The sequence below is a fragment of the Alternaria postmessia genome, assembly GCF_024291825.1.
Source record: "Alternaria postmessia strain BMP 2775 chromosome Unknown scaffold_37, whole genome shotgun sequence".
NCBI classification, from domain to species: Eukaryota; Fungi; Ascomycota; class Dothideomycetes; order Pleosporales; family Pleosporaceae; genus Alternaria; species Alternaria postmessia.
Genome location: NW_026260110.1, coordinates 191,175 through 208,747, shown reverse-complemented (window position 1 = coordinate 208,747; position 17,573 = coordinate 191,175). Strand labels below are relative to the sequence as shown.

Genomic DNA, 17,573 nt, shown 5'->3' with positions numbered 1-17,573 from the left:
CAAGCTCTCCGTGGGCTTCCCGATGGTCTTCGAGCTCGTAGGTAACTGGCAAACGTCGTCAAGGAAATGGTTCTGGGATTTCAACTGTCATGAGTCTTAGGTTTTTTAGATGATGCTGAATGCCACATAATTTGTCACAGGTCTGCCAGTAATCGATGCATTCGTCAAAAGATTCTGGATGAAGATGAAAAGCGACTTAAGAGCTGGAAAATCCCGGATAGCGCTTTGATATCCTGCTCATCCTTCGAATTGCCAAAAGTTTCGAAGCTTTAAGGAGACGCAAATACCTCTTGCTCAAATTCTCACTATCGATTCTGGTCAAGCGTACAGAATCAAAGATACATATAGGCTACTCTGTCGTAGGAGGGTGGAATCTCTGAGTGATGGTGACCAACTGCAAAAGTCACCTCTGCAGGACGTATGGCATTTCTCAGGATCGCTCAAGCGTGGCAACGCATGTTCAAGTGCAAGCGGCCTACCACAAGAAGTGAGAATCTTGGAGATCGCTGACTGTATGATGGCTCTGCCCCGCCGTCTTACTCTTGGCGTGTTTACGCCCCGCGGTGTCGTATTCGATCATCATAGAGCCCTCTCAACGTCTCTATAACAGTCTGGTGCTCTCAGGGCTTCTGGAAGCAACCCGTGACGCTACATCAGATCCTGTAGTTCACCGCAACATACCTAAAGGCACCGCAATCAACCACCAATCAAAGTACAACTCCAACGACTAGTACGAAAGAAGGCCAGATGATAGTCTGGTCTACACGCACATATTCTTCAACGTTTCATCTGAGCATTGTTTTCCTTGCGTTGTCCTGCCCAGCCGATATCACAAGCCAACACCGAGGATGCGATCTACCACCGTGGAACCAGGGGAGGCACTGGAACGAAAAGTCGAGGAATACAAACCTCGAGAGACATGCAACACAACACGAACCAAGAGTAACCTTCTTTGTCTGCCAGCGGAGATTCGGATGATGATCTGGGAGTGTCTCGTAGCTGAAAAGCTCATCATATTCTATCGGAAAGGCGGCCAGATTACATCCAGTTTCCTAGACAGACACGGTACACTGAGTATCAACAAAGCGACTTCACATATTGTGTACGATGTAGCAAACAGATCTAGAACCAAGTTACCACCGACGAGGTCCAAGTCGAAAGCTGACCTCATGGCTCTGCTTCAGACGTGCCAAACGATGTAAGTTTCTAAAGCGACGATCATGTTGCAAAAGCCCGCAAGCTGATGTCATAGATCTCTGGAGGCCACCAAGGTCTTCTACCAGGAAAACACGTTCGTCTGCCTTGACAGCGTCGTACTAGTCGATCTGTGTAACGGACAGTCGTCGTCCAACATGTCTCTCATTCGCTCTTTGCAGTACTCCATCGGTACCCGCAAATTCTTCTCGTCTGCAAGCACCCAATCAGAGCGCGAAATGGTACCGTCTCCTTGCGATGTTGAGACATCGGAGAGCGTTAGCAAATTCTTCCACCGGCGGTTTCCCAACCTTCGAAACCTATCGATATTTCTTTATGGACCCCCCAGCCATGATGAAGAATATGCAAATATGCTAGGACATCTGCAAAATGTCTATGTGCAAAGGATATCGATAACCATGAACGCACTAGAGTTACCAGAAGCCTACTTTGTCAGGAACGCTACCCTTCCCTCTTTGCCCTATACTGATGGACGCGTTAGGGTAGTGGTGAGCTCGACGCGTCCTGGGTGTTTTATCTCGTACCAGAAGGCGATCGAATGGGAAAATCCAAGAGTCGAAGACGACACCTGGATAACCGGGTCACTGTGGCTCGGACCTCTTCATGAAGCAGACGCGACGTTGAAGTCATTGACTTATGCAGTGCTTATACCCGAGGATGAGAAAGAGCATGCAGTGCAGGAACATGAACCGGCCTTACTGTGGGATATTATTCCCGCTGAGTGGTATAGCAGCTGCAGCTTCGCATGAATTTATCCGACGTATCTTCTCGAATTCTCTGCACATCGAAGGAGCATTTGGTTGCCGAGTGGAGCTGGATCCATGCAGCAGGCGGCATTCTCCATTATATGGCGATCTCCTGCCCCAGCAAGACGACGTCAATGCAGACATGACGAAAGCTCCTTCCTGTCAAGTAACCCAATGATGCGCATCATGCGCGTTTCGTTTCGAGATGGCTGAGGCATCGAGGCTGAGGCAGCCGATGTTCCCGATATTCCCACGTAACCGGTCCTTCTTGTGCGTGACGTTATGTGGGAACCATTCGGTCAGGCCGAATTCCTTTTTGGAAGCCATGCAAACCTCGGACAAGGAGTGTGGCATGAGGCACATGCCGAGAAATGCGATGATACGCTTTTGCTGCAGCCGCCCGTGCCACAGCCACAGGTGGTGCGAGAAACCTCTCTGGACGGGAATATGACAGTGGGGCTGTTTTCTGTAAAGCGAAGGTGCGGTGGCCGATGCGGTGATAGGGTCTTTGTTAGATGAGGATTGCAATTTACCCCACGGCGATTGCGGCGCATCATAAGAGGAACAGGCTAGCGTACTTCTTTATTGGGCAAGGCGCAGATAGGTGAAGCATGGGGTCAAACGTTAGAGAGGGTGGCGGCAGCCAATGGCGTGCAAGCCCCGACCATGCGCCAGCCGCTGTGCTCGAACGCCAGTGAGTATGGCCTGTCGACGCTCCCTCGACACCACTCGTGTCCGTTTTGTGCTTCATCGACAAACGTAGACGCCGGCGCTGCGATTCACTCACTTGCTCGCAACGTAGCATTCTCTACTCGATTCGTGTTGCGCTCTATTTGCGATTGCCCCTCGCTGCTCGCTCGTTCGCGCCTGCCGCTCCCTGACGCCCGTACCCACTCTCGTTCGCGACCACCACACAGCACTTGTTGTCGTCGCATTCACCACGGCGCAAAGACAGCGACAATAGGCCGCGCAATAACAACACAGCCATTGTCGTTATACATATACGCAGCCGCAGCCGTCGGACAAGCCTCTTCCGCCGTCACCGCTGTTCAAGCCCTGCGCGTCTCAAACACAAGACGCTCCACCCGCACACCCTCTGGCTGTCATGCGCACGGCACTCTGGTAGCATACCGAACACCTACCTTTCTGGACAAGACCCCGTCCCTGGCCACCAGCCGCAATTCTCCGCCTGGAATTACAAGACCACCGCCCCTGTCGCTCTTTCTCTCGCTCGCTAGTGGTGAGCAGCCGGCCTGTCACCACCACATCGCGAACCACTCTCTCTGGGACTCGACCCGAAATTGCCTCTCTCCTTTTGGCTACCAAACACCACCCCATGTCCTAGCGATCCAAGTCACTCTTTAGACGAACAGCTGGACTGCAGGCCATCGTACCGTTGAGCGGATACATCCATACATACACACTTACGTACATACCGAATAATACCGAATACCACCAACCATGGGGTGCTGCGGAGATCGCGAAAAGGGTACCACCGTCACGGAGGAGCAGAAGTGGACTTACATTGTAAGCACTCGAGTGCGACAACCGAATTAGACATGCTAATCCAGCCAGACCTTGTCCGACTTCAAGTCCACCTCGTGCCTCGCGCCTTTCTCTTACGCCTGGCTGTGGATTCTCGTCTTCATCTCGTGTGCCGTCTATGCCGCCGACGCCTTCACTGCCGTCAATCTCCTTGCTTTTGACAAATGGACGAGCCAGGTCAAGCCTACCGTACCCTTCGACGTGGCCAAATGGATCTTCGCCATTACCATCATCATCTCCTATGTCTTTCTCGTATATCGATGGATCAGAGCTCTGCGCGTTATGCGCACAGGAAGTGTCACGGAGTGCTACCTTGAGCCATTGGCTGCTATACTGCAGAGTATGCGCATTACCAAGGCTGGCCAGGGCTGGCGTCGTTTTCTGGTCTTTGCCGAGTTGACCAAGAGTAAGAAGGGTGCCAACTACATCGCCCTTTTTGTCTACTTCCAGTTCAAGAGCGCCCTGCTCATCATTGTTGCACAAGGACCTCGCATTGCCCTCAACGCCATGACTTTGTACGCCGTCATGCAAGCGAACCTCTTGCCCGTCGGCGAGCACGCGTCAGAAGACCGCTCCAACTTCGAGCAGTTCTTCATGAACATCAAAGTCATGGTCGACACTGGCAACAAGCAGGAAACCGTCATCTACTTCACCATGTTGTTCTCCTTGGTCATTTGGGTCATCGCTGCGCTGGGTTTGATTGTCGCAGGAATACTATACCTCTTCTTTCTGTGGCACTACATTCCCAAGGCTGACGGCAGTCTTACCAACTACTGTCGGCGCAAGGTCGAGACTCGTCTGGAACGTATTGTCGGCAAGAAGATTAAGAAGGCGATTGAGAAACAGAACCAGCAGCTGAAGAGGGACGAAGAGCGAGCGATCAAGAAGGGCGAATTCGACGCGTCCAAATCTCGACCTACTCTGCCCAAGCTTGAGGGTGACGACGACGACACATCCACTGTCTTCTCGATGCAACGATCCGACACAATGAACACGACCGCAACGCTTCCCCAATATACCGTGTCGAATGCGCCAGCATATAGGTCAAACCCACCATCGCGTTCGAACACTTCCAACACCATGAACACTACGAATACTGGGCGAAATCTGATGAACAAACCGTCTCTGCCTACCCTAGACGAGCGACCTGGTATGCCAGAGCGTGACTTTACAAACTTCTCGACTGCCAGCTATGGTTCCAATGCCCCGATGTTGAGCCAAGCTGGAGGCATGGGCAGGTCATCACCAGCACCTCCGATGCCACCTCTGGACCGTAACGGCACTGGATATTTTGACGATCAACATAACCTGCCATACCAACCAGAACGCTCATTCACACCAATGTCACAGGGCAGGGCATCTCCACTCCCACCACGCGGTCCTATGCCGCCTGTAGACACAAACTACAACAACTATCACAATTACGACAACGGGCGATACGAGAACGACTCTCAGCTGATCACCCCCCTTTCCAACGATCAACGCGGCCCGCCACCGTCTCACCCTAACCGCCCATACCAGGAGTTCAGTCCTTACGACAGTCGTGGGCCTCAGATGGGTCCTGAGTATGAGCTGTCACCTGTCGATGTGAACCCAACGGAGGATATCTCCCAGCACTACTTCGCAGACTCGAACGTTGGGGACAACTACCAGCCACCTCAATTGCCCAGCGCATTGAGATCTGGATCGCCTGCGCCTTCGCAACCCGCAGGCTTGCCATCTCAACCACGCGCAGGTACTGCGCCTCCACGATCTGGTACAGCGCCGCCCCGAGCAGGCATACCAGCATCACTGCAGTCAGCAATCCAGCGTCGCGAGGCCTCACAACCTTTCCCTAACAGAGGCATGAACGGCTCTGCGCCACCCCAACAGCAGCGAAGTGCGACAGCACCAATCCAACAACCAGGTTGGGCACAAGGTCCTCCTCCTCGCAGCTTCACACCCCAGGGTCCGGGTCCCCAGCAGCGCAGTTACGCACCTGTGTCTGGACCCCAACAACGCAGCTACACACCCACTGCGCCGCGCGGCTACGACAACAGTTACAACTACTGATTTCCGAGATTCACTCTTCTCACGTAGCGTTGGATATCACATTATGCATTGTACGGCGTTCACTTCTCTCTCCTCCTCTTTCTTCTTTCCGTCTGTTGGACACAGAGACGACCAACCCTTCTTTCCTTGCACCTTACATTCAAACTTTACGACATCTGCCATTCGCTTCGATGTATGACAGCCAGATTTGACGATCGTGGTTACTTCTTTCGCTATAGCATGTTTCGAGATACCCCCACCCGCATGGCTGGCCTCGGACGTTCATTCGCTCTTTTTTGTTTCACGTAGCTGCTTGGGACGTTGATTGATTGGATGATTTACTGGCATATCTGGAGGAAACCTCTCATGAAGGAGGATGAAGAGAGGAATTTAGGCTTGTTATCATACAGGTAGCATACAAAGAGTATGCGAAAAGCGGCGGGCTTGCGCAGTGGATCGCGCACCCTTGTATCATACACCCACCTTCTTGCGGTTCGCAGAAATCAATGAAACTTGTGCATATGACAGTTACAACACTCTTGCTATGATGATCCAACACATGTTGTGCCCGTGTTCAATTCAATTTCCTCTCTGTTGCCTGCACCAATGTCGTATCGCTTATGGCTTGTGACCAAACTCTTCACTATAGTTGGTCAACCACCAACGAAAACTCGCTTGTTTCTCTCTTATCCCCCAGCTCTATGTGCTTTTCTATATCGTTTCAGATGATACGGGGAGTTACGCCTCCAAGTTTTGTTGTTTCTCCAGACAAGATCCTTTCTTCTTCCTTGTGTATGAGCAAAAGCATGATGAAACGCCTCTTGAATCAGTAATCGAGCCCAAGAGACGGGTACAACGGACAGAACTGACTGATGTTGAGCTGAGTGCAGCGGAAGAAGGAAGTCGATGATGCGGCAAAAGCAAACGAACGTTACCGAGCATTCCCGCATAGTTTGCAGCGGCTCATGCACATGTAGATGTCGCAATCCTTAGTATGCGTTAGCCGGCTGTGACATGCCTGATCTACACGATAAGCAGCATCTCAACGGCTTTAACGCGTCTGTGTTGAATGCAAGTCATGCTAGAGCGAGGCTGATCTGTATGCTTTTCGTGTAGTTTGGAGTCAAATACTACCATGCGTCAAGTAAACTTCCCTGAGTCCGAACTTTGAGTCGTGATTACTGAAGCCTACTACGTTACTTCCCGCAAGCTGCAAGAGTAGACAGGTGCTGTCGTGCGATGTAACTAGACAATCTGTAGTCATTTCATGATGGGCCAATGCAGAGTTGCTTTGATGAATAGCAGCTGACAGTTGACAGATGAAAAGGTATGATGCAGCGATTGCAACATGCACATACGATACTACACCTTATGCGCCTGTCCATTCTGCCTTGCTTGCCTCTGGCAACCTCTTACATAGACCATAACATGTGATTACATTGCAAAAGTCGAAAAAAAGAAAAATTCTTACAGCGGGACTCTACCAAGATAATCACAACTTCCTCGGCCATCTCCTTCAACTACATCGTCTACGAAAATCCACGTGGCTGGCCGCGAGCCATCAGGTGCCTAACCTGTACCTAGTTGCTTCCCCTCTGCCATAACCCGCAGGCCCGCCGAAGCGTACCACCAGATGTCTACGTCCAGACCCTGAACATACTACAACGGTACGCTACACTTCAGCATCCCTTTTAGTGCATCGTCCGTCGTAAGAACCAGCAGCGACCCGTAATTTTCGGCTGACTTGACTTGTCAGCGGGCTGCCGGGAGATGCACAACCTGCATGTCCGCTCGGGACAACGAAGAGAGATATGTGGGGGCACGGGCGTATCGCTGAACGGTCGGTTGACATGCACAGTTCGTTCTTCGTTGTTAGTTGCGACGGGGGTGACAGCGATAAGATGTTTGGTACACTATGAGTTCTTGATGAGTTAGTCGGTCTCACCACGTGAACGGGAGCCGAGCTCGGCAATTTGAGATACGGGCGCTCTGGTCCGTACCTAGGTAGCACCCGGTCTGGCGACTATGGAAACAACAGCAGGCGGCTGGAACTGTAGCGTGAGTTTCTTTCTTCTAGCTGACAGATGTTTGACAGGTGTTGCGACACGACGTAGAGTGACGCGGCGCCGTGGCAGCACAACAAAAATTGTCCAAAATGTTAGATGCGCGCAGTCGTGCATTTCGCATACATGGCACTGCATCGCCTAGCTTTCTCGAGCACTGATACAGTTTGCTGCGTGTGGCGCATACGACCGCAGCTGCTATGTCAGATATCAAAGTGTTGGATCATCATGTTGAGCTTCTGTGTTGCGAATCCACGCCGCACATACGCAGTGCCAGCGCTGATCGGCGAACCTGATCTTCAGTCAGCAGCGGTCCTGCCCAACCGAAATACGTTTGATCGACAGGCACCACAACCGCACCAACGCAGCGGTACAGACGAATATCCGCCGAACCACGCAACGACACAGCCCATTGCCGAAACACACCAAAGCGGACGTTTTGACAGTTCAGGATAGTGTGACTGGAAAGTTCTGGTTCTCTGGACGTGCTTCGGTGTCTTGGTAGGAAAAAGGGCTGTGTCTTGGGCAATCTTGTGGCAATTTTATTTTTTGCGGCAGCGAAATTGACAGTTGTTGAGTGAGGGGTATCGGAGGCGAACCGCTGGTGCTGACATGTGTAAACATGGATCCCAAAACTCCGATACGCTCTTGATATTGTTGTTGTTGTTATTTGCAATCAATGCAAGAGTGGGTGTGTTGCAAGGCCTGGGTCCCCAACCTGAGCTCCGGAATATGGCGGCGATGAAATTGAGTCATCATTGTGATCGATATGCCTACTGACACCTCGTGTCGACGTCTGATGCCACGTTCGTCATGTTGCATGCTGCTGCCCGATCTGACCGATACCCCCACCTGCGAACACGTCTGCAGAGTTCGTGATTGATCATGCATGCCCGTTGGCTGTGTAGTCGCCGAAAGAAATTCTTTCCAAGGAGAATTCTTAAGCATCTCACGTGTAATCGAACATACAGACTCGAGGTATTACTGGTGAGTTCGCTCCACAGAGCCACAAATCCATCCACAAGCGAAATTACCTGTAGTTGTCTAGAACACATCCACTTTGTTGGCAGACTTACACCTAGTGACATCACACCAGCTTGGCTCTGAGTAGGTATCGATAAGCCGGCGACACTTGCGACGTCCTGCATAAATTTTTGTTGTCCGCTCCGTAGGGCGTTGCGCGGGTTGTGTGATTGGTGTAGTCATATAATCATGATGTTAGTGGTGCGGGTTCCGCCAATGGGAAGTTTTGGGAGACAAATGTTGAAATGTCGGACTGGCGGACGTTGGTGAGCTGCATGGCTGAACTAAGGAATTGTGGTGTGTCGCCTAGAGAACGACGACAGGGAGAACGCATGTCTGCATGCAGTAGTGTTTTCATGTATCTTCTTGGTTTCGCAAGGTATCAGCTGGCGCGAGGAGGTTGTGTTGTTGCCCACGTCAGTGTAGTTTGCTCAACTACGAATGCAACGTAAAAGGGCGATACGCAGCACCATTATGAAAAGACAAGACATAGGAAAGTAAGAGAGATGTCCGCGTTTCTATGCCCGTTGAGGGATGGGCAGAGAACAAGCGGCCTGGTAGCAGACTTTACACATGATTTTCGCTTACCGGTCCGTTTTGGCTCGGAGGAGCATCATAGGGAAGTCCAACGAACAGCGACCCACCACGTCGTGTGAGGCTTTTCTTGACACGGCTGGCGGCCCTGTTGGACGACAGGTCACTGGTGGGTAGTCGTCCAGATTTTCATCATGCATACACCGGCTACCACGTTGCGATAAAGAACCTTATCGTCCCGCTGACGGCACTGGGGCTCCACAAACGTTGCACCGGCACATGCTGCTGATCCGTGAGTGGAGGGAGTCCTGCCTAGGTGCAGATAGGCTGCATGTGTGGAGGCAGCAAAGGGAAAAAGTCGTCGGTGTGGACATTTGCGTCACGACCCTGCTAAGGGATTGCTTGCTCTGACAGGGTTGTGGCGAGGCATGCATAACCGAGGGTGAAGGCTTGTCCGGCTTACAGACTGTTGTCGCGGCTGAATGAGGTGTGCATTGCGTCTGCACACGGCAGTGACAGTGATATAACGAGGTTGTGGACTCGTCAGGGCGGCGAAGGCTAGACTTGTTGGGGTAGGAAACACGTGCCAGAAGGTGACAGGAACACGCAGGCAACGCGGCCGATTTGCGAAAACGTTCTGGAATCTAGAGGGTCAGTGGAGACTGAGGCCTGCCCCAATCACATGTATCTGGGTTCCACTACGTGTAGATCGCAATTGCGCGGCCTTCCCTTGCAGGTCCGCGGTTGCTGAGTCGTGTGCCGCGTCTTGGTATTTGCGCTGTCGTGCTGTGAACGTCGAGCGTCAAGGGCTTTGCTTCATGGCCGCTTGCGAGTCTGGCCAAGGGCTGCCGGGGCTGCGACAGGCGATGGAGCGACGACGAGAGCACGAAAGCGGCTGAAACTTCGGAGCGCCAACTGTGCCTGAGCCAGGCACACCAATCAAAAAAGGAGACCAAGCCATCATCGCGCACTATCCTGGGGTGCGACAGCCGGTGCCATTGGCCCTGACTAAATTAGTAACGGGGATAGTCCGCAGCGCGCTAGTCCTAGTCTGTCAGCCAGGAGATGAGATGGGGGCAGCCCGGCTCGAGGGCCACTCACCTTTGTCTGGCTGGCCGGCTTGTTTCCCTTTTCCTCTTCCCCTTCACCGTAACATATAACTCACCTATTGTCCCTCTTTTGAAAAGGCAAATTCGCGCGTTCACTCTTTCACGCCCGTCTTGCCGTCTGCTTGCTTGCTTGCTCGCTCACTCAGTCACTCATTACTCAACCCACAACAACAACTACCCAGCGCATCACGACACGCCGTTGAACGACGTTACGACTTGTCTGCCGTATAAATACCCAGCGCCATCATACTCCATACTCTTTTCGCAAAACCAAAATGCGTTACTCTTCCGCCGTGGTGCTGAGCACCGTTGTCGTTGGCCAGGCCGCTGCCGCCAACATGCACAACCGTCACGCCAGCTTCCATGCTCGCCGTCAAGCGTGAGTAGTATCTGCGAGTGTACAATGGGACAAGATGCTAATCCTGTGAAGTGATGCCAAGCGCAGTGCCGGCAACGACGTTGACTGGAGCAAGGTCGCATACGACCTTGGTGATGTCGACTGGAGCTCCGTCTTCGCCACTCCTACACCCACCCCTGCTGCCGCCCCTAAGGTCGCTTCTGTCGCCGATGTAAAGGCTGCCGCCGAGCCCACCCCTTACGCCACCAAGGAGCAGCCCTCGACCACCGCCGCTGCTAAGCCTGCTGCCACCTCCGCTGAGTCCAACGACCTGCTCGGCGACCTTGGTGACGCCATCAGTGACATTGGCGACGACATCACCGACGCTGTCAGTGATTTCCTTGACGGTGTCTCGGAATGGGCCGAGAAGGTCAAGTGCAAGACCGGTCTCAACAAGGAGGCCGCCTGGGATGGTATCTGGATCGGCGGCGACAGCAAGTGGAAGGCCGAGTTCACCAACGACCGCTCCAACGAGGACATGATGCTCTCTTGCTGGCAAGCGAAGGGCTTCAACGGCATGAGCCTTAACGTCAACAACCCTGACATCTTGGTCAAGATTCCCGCTGGCAAGTCTATTGAGCTCTCCTTCAGGGAGAAGATGCCCTCCGCCTGCGCACCCTTCTACGCCAGCACCGCACTCGCCCAGTTCGGTGGTGTCAACAACACCTGGTGGGAGGTCACCTTCGGCCAGGACGGTGCCTTCGATGTCTCCCGTAACGTCAACATGCACGGTGACAATATCTACTCCAAGGGCTCCAAGTGCACCTCCGACATGAGCACCTGTGTCTTCAAGTGCAAGGACGGCATGGACACCTGCGAGAAGGGTGAGGACTACTACCTTGACAACTGCGAGGCCAGCAGTGGCGGCGGTGGTGGCTACGACGTTGTCATGGCTGGTGTCGGTGGTGGTTGCTCCATGGGCCAGAACAGCGAGACCGTCAAGGTCGTCTTCTCCTAAGCGTTGCAACTATGAACAGGCTGGAGTTGGTCGTCTCTTGGGTCGTTTTGTGTATTACTCTTCGCCATATTCCCCCTTGTTCCTTGTCGATCTGAACATGTCTTCTTGTCAAGACAGTCTTCATGACTTAGTTGTCTGGCAAAATGCCCAAGCGCACTTTGGGTAGTGGTCGCAGGTCCATTCGCGTTACTTGTCAAGGCTCTTAGTGGTCTATGTGTATCTTGTAAATGTCTATTGTTAGTTCCGCAAATACCAAAAGCTGAAAAAAACCACATCACTTTCCCTACTTGATCCGACGTTGAAGCTTTGACGATCATGAGATTGCGCGTCACCATATCTTGATGGATGATGATCGCGATCGGCCTGGCACCCATTCTGGAGGATCCTTGTCTTTCGATATTGGCGCTCGGCCATAAGTATGTTGCTTTCCTCAGGGTTGTTGCGCTCTAGCTCAGGCCATGAACCAGGACTCCGCAGGCCAATCTCCGAAGGTAATGCATATTCCCTGTGTATAGCTGATGTGTCCGTAGTGTTGGCAGACCCGTTGACGACTAACTCTCGCTTCACGATCTTGTTCCCGAGTGGTGCCGGATGCTTGAGGCTGCGATCGGAGGTCGCGCAGTCTGCTTGTAGCCCTGATTCATTGCTGCGTAAGAACTGTGAAGGCGAGATCTATATCATCCAATGGCGCGTGCGTTGTTGCTTCTCGGGCGGACGAAGGGCAGGTACAACGAAGGGATAGGCGGCAGACATCTGGAGCACACTGGAAGTAATGTGCATCGGGAGGCAGTAGTTATGTGCATCCTTGGTCCATACGTGCAGCAGTCGCGATTCTATTGCATGGGAGTTGCAACAGCGACCTCGCGACAGAAGCTGGAAAGCGCGAGCATGAGAGAGTAGTATAGAATTTTGTAATGCAATAGAGTAAAAGAGGTAGCTTCGATTGTCAGATTCGCCAGGTGGCAATGTAATTGATACACTCGTTGAGTGTGTGACTGGGGAGGGAGGAACGATGTACAATCAAAAAGACACGAAGCACGTTGCGAAAGAGATTCTGGGGAAACACTCTTCTTGCCGCACACAAGAGAAAACCTCAACCAGTGCAAGAATAACATGCCTTAGCTTACCGCCTACATTAGCTCCTGATGAGAACACTTGTTTAAGACAAATAGCATGTAGGCTTCGCTGTCCTTGCATGCTAAACAACAAGCTAAGCTGGGTAACCGGCACGCACAAGAACCCCAAAATCACACGATGAGCATCACCAAAATGACAAATGACAACAAAAGTGCAAATGGTTTCATAAGTAATTCATTTCATGTGATACGCCCATTGCTATAGACAAGCTCCGCATATATCTGAGTGTCTAAGCAGCCGATTCCAACGCGAAAAGTGCTTTTCTACTCATACAAGTGGCAAGCTTCATGAATGCAACCAAAATCGACATGTAAGATGTAACATTTTCTGCCTCAGAGGTCGACCATTTACAACTCGTCGTGGTCATCGGGCATCTCATCGTCACCACCGGGGCCACCAGAGCCGTAGAGCTTGGAGGTAATGGGGTAGGCGACATCGGACAGCTTCTGGAACTGCTCGTCAAAGTCCTCAGCGGCAGCCTCTGAGGCGTTGCTCTCGAGCCAGTCCTGTGTCTCCTTGACAGCCTCGAGGAGAGACTCCTTGTCCTCTTCCTCGATCTTGCCACCAAGACCCTCGTCGTCGTTGACCTGGTTCTTGAGGCTGTAGGCGTAATTCTCGAGCTTGTTACGGGACTCAATGCGCTCGCGGTTGGCCTTGTCTTCCTCGGCGTACTTCTCGGCTTCCTCAACCATGCGCTCAATGTCCTCCTTGCTGAGACGGCCCTTGTCGTTGGTAATGGTGATGGACTCGCCCTTACCAGTGCCCTTGTCAATAGCGGAGACCTTGAGGATACCGTTGGCATCGAGCTCGAAAGTGACCTCAATCTGGGGAACACCACGGGGAGCGGGAGGAATGTTGGTCAGTTCGAACTTTCCGAGCTGGTTGTTGTCCTTAGTCATCGATCTAGATATAAAGTCAGTGTATGTCTCATATGCATTTCGTAGGACCAAAACTTACCGCTCTCCTTCGAAGACCTGGATCAGGACTACGGGCTGGTTGTCGGCGGCCGTAGAGAAGATCTGGCTCTTCTTGGTAGGGATGGTAGTACCACGCTTGATGAGGGTAGTCATGACGCCACCAGTGGTCTCAATACCAAGAGTGAGAGGGTTGACATCCATGAGAATGAGCTGGTCGGTAGCGGCGTCACCAGAGAGAACACCACCCTGAACGGCAGCACCGTAAGCAACAGCCTCATCGGGGTTGACATCCTTGCGAGCCTTCTTTCCGAAGAACTCCTCGAGCATGGCCTGGACCTTGGGAATACGAGTAGAACCACCGACAAGAACGATGTCGTCGATGTCGCTCTTCTTCATCTTGGCGTCCTTGAGAACCTGTTCAACGGGCTTGAGGGTCTTCTTGAAGAGGTCGTTGTTGAGCTCCTCGAACTTGGCGCGGGTAAGAGTCTCGGAGAAATCCTTGCCCTTGTGGAAAGACTCGATTTCGATCTTGGTGGTCTTCTGGGATGAGAGGGTACGTTTGGCCTTCTCGACCTCACGCTTCAGCTTACCCATGGTCTTGGAGTCCTTGGTGATGTCGACGTCGTTCTCCTTGTTGTACTTCTTGGTGAAGTAGTTGATGACACGGTTGTCGAAGTCCTCACCACCGAGATGAGTGTCACCAGCGGTAGATTGGACCTCGAAAACGCCCTCTTCGATAGTGAGAATGGACACATCGAAAGTACCACCACCGAGATCATAGACGAGAACCTGGCGTTCCTTCTGGTCGGTCTGCAACGCGTTAGTTCAATCCTTGTATTGCAACAAGTGCATATCTTACCTTGTCGAGGCCGTAAGCCAGAGCGGCAGCGGTGGGCTCGTTCACAACACGGAGAACGTTGAGACCAGCGATAGTTCCGGCGTCCTTGGTGGCGGCACGCTGAGCGTCATTGAAGTAGGCGGGAACGGTAACAACAGCGTTCTTGACAGACTCGCCGAGGTAGCTCTCCGCAACCTCCTTCATCTTAGCCAGAACCATGGCGGAAATCTCCTCGGGTGTGAAGGTAGTCTCCTTGCCGTGAACCTCAACGCCGACGTTGGGCTGGCCGTTCTTGTTGACAACCTTGAAGGGGAAGTGCTTGATGTCATTCTGAACAGACTTGTCCTTGAACTTCTGACCGATGAGACGTTTCTAATCCACAGTCAGTATGCCATCCTTCAAACAATAGTACACGGGGTTGTACGTACGATATCGAAGACGGTGCGTTCGGGGTTGGAGGCGAACTGGTTCTTGGCGGCGTCTCCGACAAGACGCTCGTCATCGGTGAAGGCTACCCAAGAAGGTGTGATACGGTTACCTGTAGAGGACACATGTCAGTTTTGGTGTATAGCATGGCTTGAACATGCAAACTTACCTTGGTCGTTGGTGATGATCTCAACCTTTCCGTTCTTCATAATACCGACACAAGAGTAGGTGGTTCCCAAGTCAATACCGATAACGGGGCCGGAGACAGCATTGCTGTCCTCCTTGATGGGTTCCTGGTCCTGGGCATGTGCTGTCTTAGCCAGCATCAGACCGCCGACAAGGACGAGGAGAAGGTAGAAGGCGATGGACCATGTTGAGCGCTGGTTGGCGCCCCGCGAGCTTCGTGCCATTGTGATGTGTATGTGGTGTCTTTCAAAGACGGTGTGGCTTCAAGTGCCAGTTGCAAGTGCGGGCGTAACTCTCTTGGAGCTCGCAATGTGGTGGAGAAGACTGAGCTCTCCGGGTATCGTAAAGGAAGGAAAACAAAAGGCGAGTTGCGGTTGCTTGGTGGTGAGTGGAGGAGGAAGGGCAAGTAGCGGTGGGAAGGGCTACCTATTATATGGACCGCTCGTGGAAGTATTTCGAAAGAACACCTTGCGATCTCGAGGATCTTGCTCCGGAAGAGGACTAGCGCCGAGCTCGCCCATGGCCCGTTCACTTTGCCCCAACCGCCCGCATCAGCCTCAATTTCACCTGCGTTTGATGCAACATGTTACAGGACACGTGGAATTCACTAAGCGCTTTCACTGCCCTTGTGCAATGTGTGACTCCGCGCTATGGAACAGCTGCAGGCCACCGTAGCTTCTGGTGCCGTCGTTTAAGAAGCAATAGCTACAACGTCGCTATCTGTTATCGCGTGATTAGTACAGTTTACCCCTCCATCTAAGCGAACTCGAACATCTCAAGACCTCGGTGCTCTATCCATCTTGACTTTGAAATAGCCAATGAACATTTCGAAATTGTAAAACTCCCATCACTACCTTGTGCGAAACCCCCCGCGAGTCTTGGTCATCCTGTGAGTAATCTCGGATGTGGTCCTGGATGTCCCCTCCCAAGGTTCCAGGTGTCCTTTCGGTAGCCTCCCAAATCGCTAAGCAGATCTACACGAGACACGGGTCCACCGCGAACATCATTCACCTTCATGACTCCTCCGTCTATATGCAACGTTTCCTCAAATCATGTTGCCACCGGCTGTGAAGCGACAATGTTTCGGCGGTTTTCACAGTTGCCTGAAATAAGAAGGGATTGAACCACGTATCCATCTGACCGCCATTCACGACCGTCATCCCATACTTGCATTCACTAACGCATTTACCATTGACACAGACTTGCTTCTGAACTGAAAGGTGAATAGAAAGCATCAGAACACCCTATGTTACGTCGCCTGATGCTTCATTCCGGATGTCTCGAGGTTGGCCAAGAGAATCTTCGCGATCTTTCCACTATCGCACTTTGCCGATCCGCCACTTCACCAGCAACCTCCATCACCATGCCTGCGCCAATGCCTGCTTCACGGTGCACAACACCGTAGCCCATTGTACACCAGATCTACTTCTCCAGGCAATGAAGCCTATGACTCCAACACCCATGCCGTAAGGTATCGCATTCTTGGCAAACCTCGCCGCGACGTGCTTGAAGAACATATTCTGTTTCTGCCTCACCCTCTTGACGTGCTCTCCTCTCTTGTTCTTTACGGGAAATGGCGTGTTCGGTGTTTCTTTTTCCAAGAACTCACATAGCGGCTTCCACCCATCTTCTAAGCGTAGCTCGAGCAAGCGCTCCGCCGGCACCGCAGCTCGGACTTCTGCATAATGTTGCTTATATCGATCCTTAGCAACCCGTCGCATGTCCTTCACATTGCGCACGCCGTAGAAACCGAGCATGATTTTGCGAATTGTCTTGCCGCCGTTGAGCCCGTAAAGTGGTCCCAACACGTTGATGACAATATCTGCGCGCAGACCCCACGTCGTACTAAAGATGGCCTCTTCCATACTGTCATACCACTCGTCGATATCACGCTCTACCAGGATAATCTTCGCCTCGGGATAGGCTTCGATCAGTTGCGTCGCGAAGAATGATCCCATGTCGGTGACGGCTTCGTAAGGCCCAAAGAGCATATCCCAGTCTGCGCGCGTGAATGGCTGACCCGTGTAGGTAGGGAGCACGGGAAAGAAGGCATCACAGGCCTTGCTGAACAACTGCCACTCAAGTGGTGAGCTTAGAGCCTGGATGCCATGATGTACACCTTCATATCCCAACATCTCAAGAGCTTGAGTTATCGAGGCCGATCCTATTTCACAAGTTGGTTTCAGCCATCCTTTCAAGGCGGCTAGGCACGATAAAGGGAAGTCACAAGTCTAGGAAACTCACCAGTACGTGTCATTCCCAGTGAAAGCACTTTCAGCTCGCGTTTGGGACGGTCGGCCATTGCTCAGACAGAACTTGGTCTAGTAACGGAGAAAGGTCAATGAGTGTATACGGTCGGTAGTAAGATCAGACTGCATTCTATCTTTACCACCCGAGGATTGGATGGAACAGTTATCACCGCGTGTCTGCTGTCCACCATGGACCGTG

General features: G+C 52.3%; 5 protein-coding genes across 5 annotated transcripts; 3 read left to right on the top strand and 2 right to left on the bottom strand.

The window, feature by feature from the left end:
• Positions 1-848: 848 nt before the first annotated feature.
• J4E82_006411 (uncharacterized protein) lies at positions 849-1,964 on the top strand (the record flags this gene model as incomplete). The annotated part of the gene is made up of 2 exons (XM_051732668.1): positions 849-1,198; positions 1,253-1,964. 2 exons carry the CDS (start codon positions 849-851, stop codon positions 1,962-1,964), a joined length of 1,062 nt encoding a protein of 353 aa, XP_051587618.1.
• A 1,458-nt stretch (positions 1,965-3,422) lies between these two features.
• Positions 3,423-5,558, top strand: J4E82_006410 (uncharacterized protein; the record flags this gene model as incomplete). The annotated part of the gene is made up of 2 exons (XM_051732667.1): positions 3,423-3,488; positions 3,537-5,558. The coding sequence occupies 2 exons, from the start codon at positions 3,423-3,425 to the stop codon at positions 5,556-5,558; spliced, it is 2,088 nt and encodes a 695-aa protein (XP_051587617.1).
• Positions 5,559-10,541: 4,983 nt separating this feature from the next.
• Positions 10,542-11,621, top strand: J4E82_006409 (uncharacterized protein; the record flags this gene model as incomplete). Its single annotated transcript, XM_051732666.1, has 2 exons — positions 10,542-10,645; positions 10,697-11,621. 2 exons carry the CDS (start codon positions 10,542-10,544, stop codon positions 11,619-11,621), a joined length of 1,029 nt encoding a protein of 342 aa, XP_051587616.1.
• A 1,484-nt stretch (positions 11,622-13,105) lies between these two features.
• GRP78 (78 kDa glucose-regulated protein) lies at positions 13,106-15,349 on the bottom strand (the record flags this gene model as incomplete). Its single annotated transcript, XM_051732665.1, has 5 exons — positions 13,106-13,661; positions 13,716-14,485; positions 14,535-14,885; positions 14,942-15,051; positions 15,109-15,349. 5 exons carry the CDS (start codon positions 15,347-15,349, stop codon positions 13,106-13,108), a joined length of 2,028 nt encoding a protein of 675 aa, XP_051587615.1.
• A 1,134-nt stretch (positions 15,350-16,483) lies between these two features.
• Positions 16,484-17,427, bottom strand: J4E82_006407 (uncharacterized protein; the record flags this gene model as incomplete). Its single annotated transcript, XM_051732664.1, has 2 exons — positions 16,484-17,289; positions 17,370-17,427. 2 exons carry the CDS (start codon positions 17,425-17,427, stop codon positions 16,484-16,486), a joined length of 864 nt encoding a protein of 287 aa, XP_051587614.1.
• Positions 17,428-17,573: the final 146 nt, after the last annotated feature.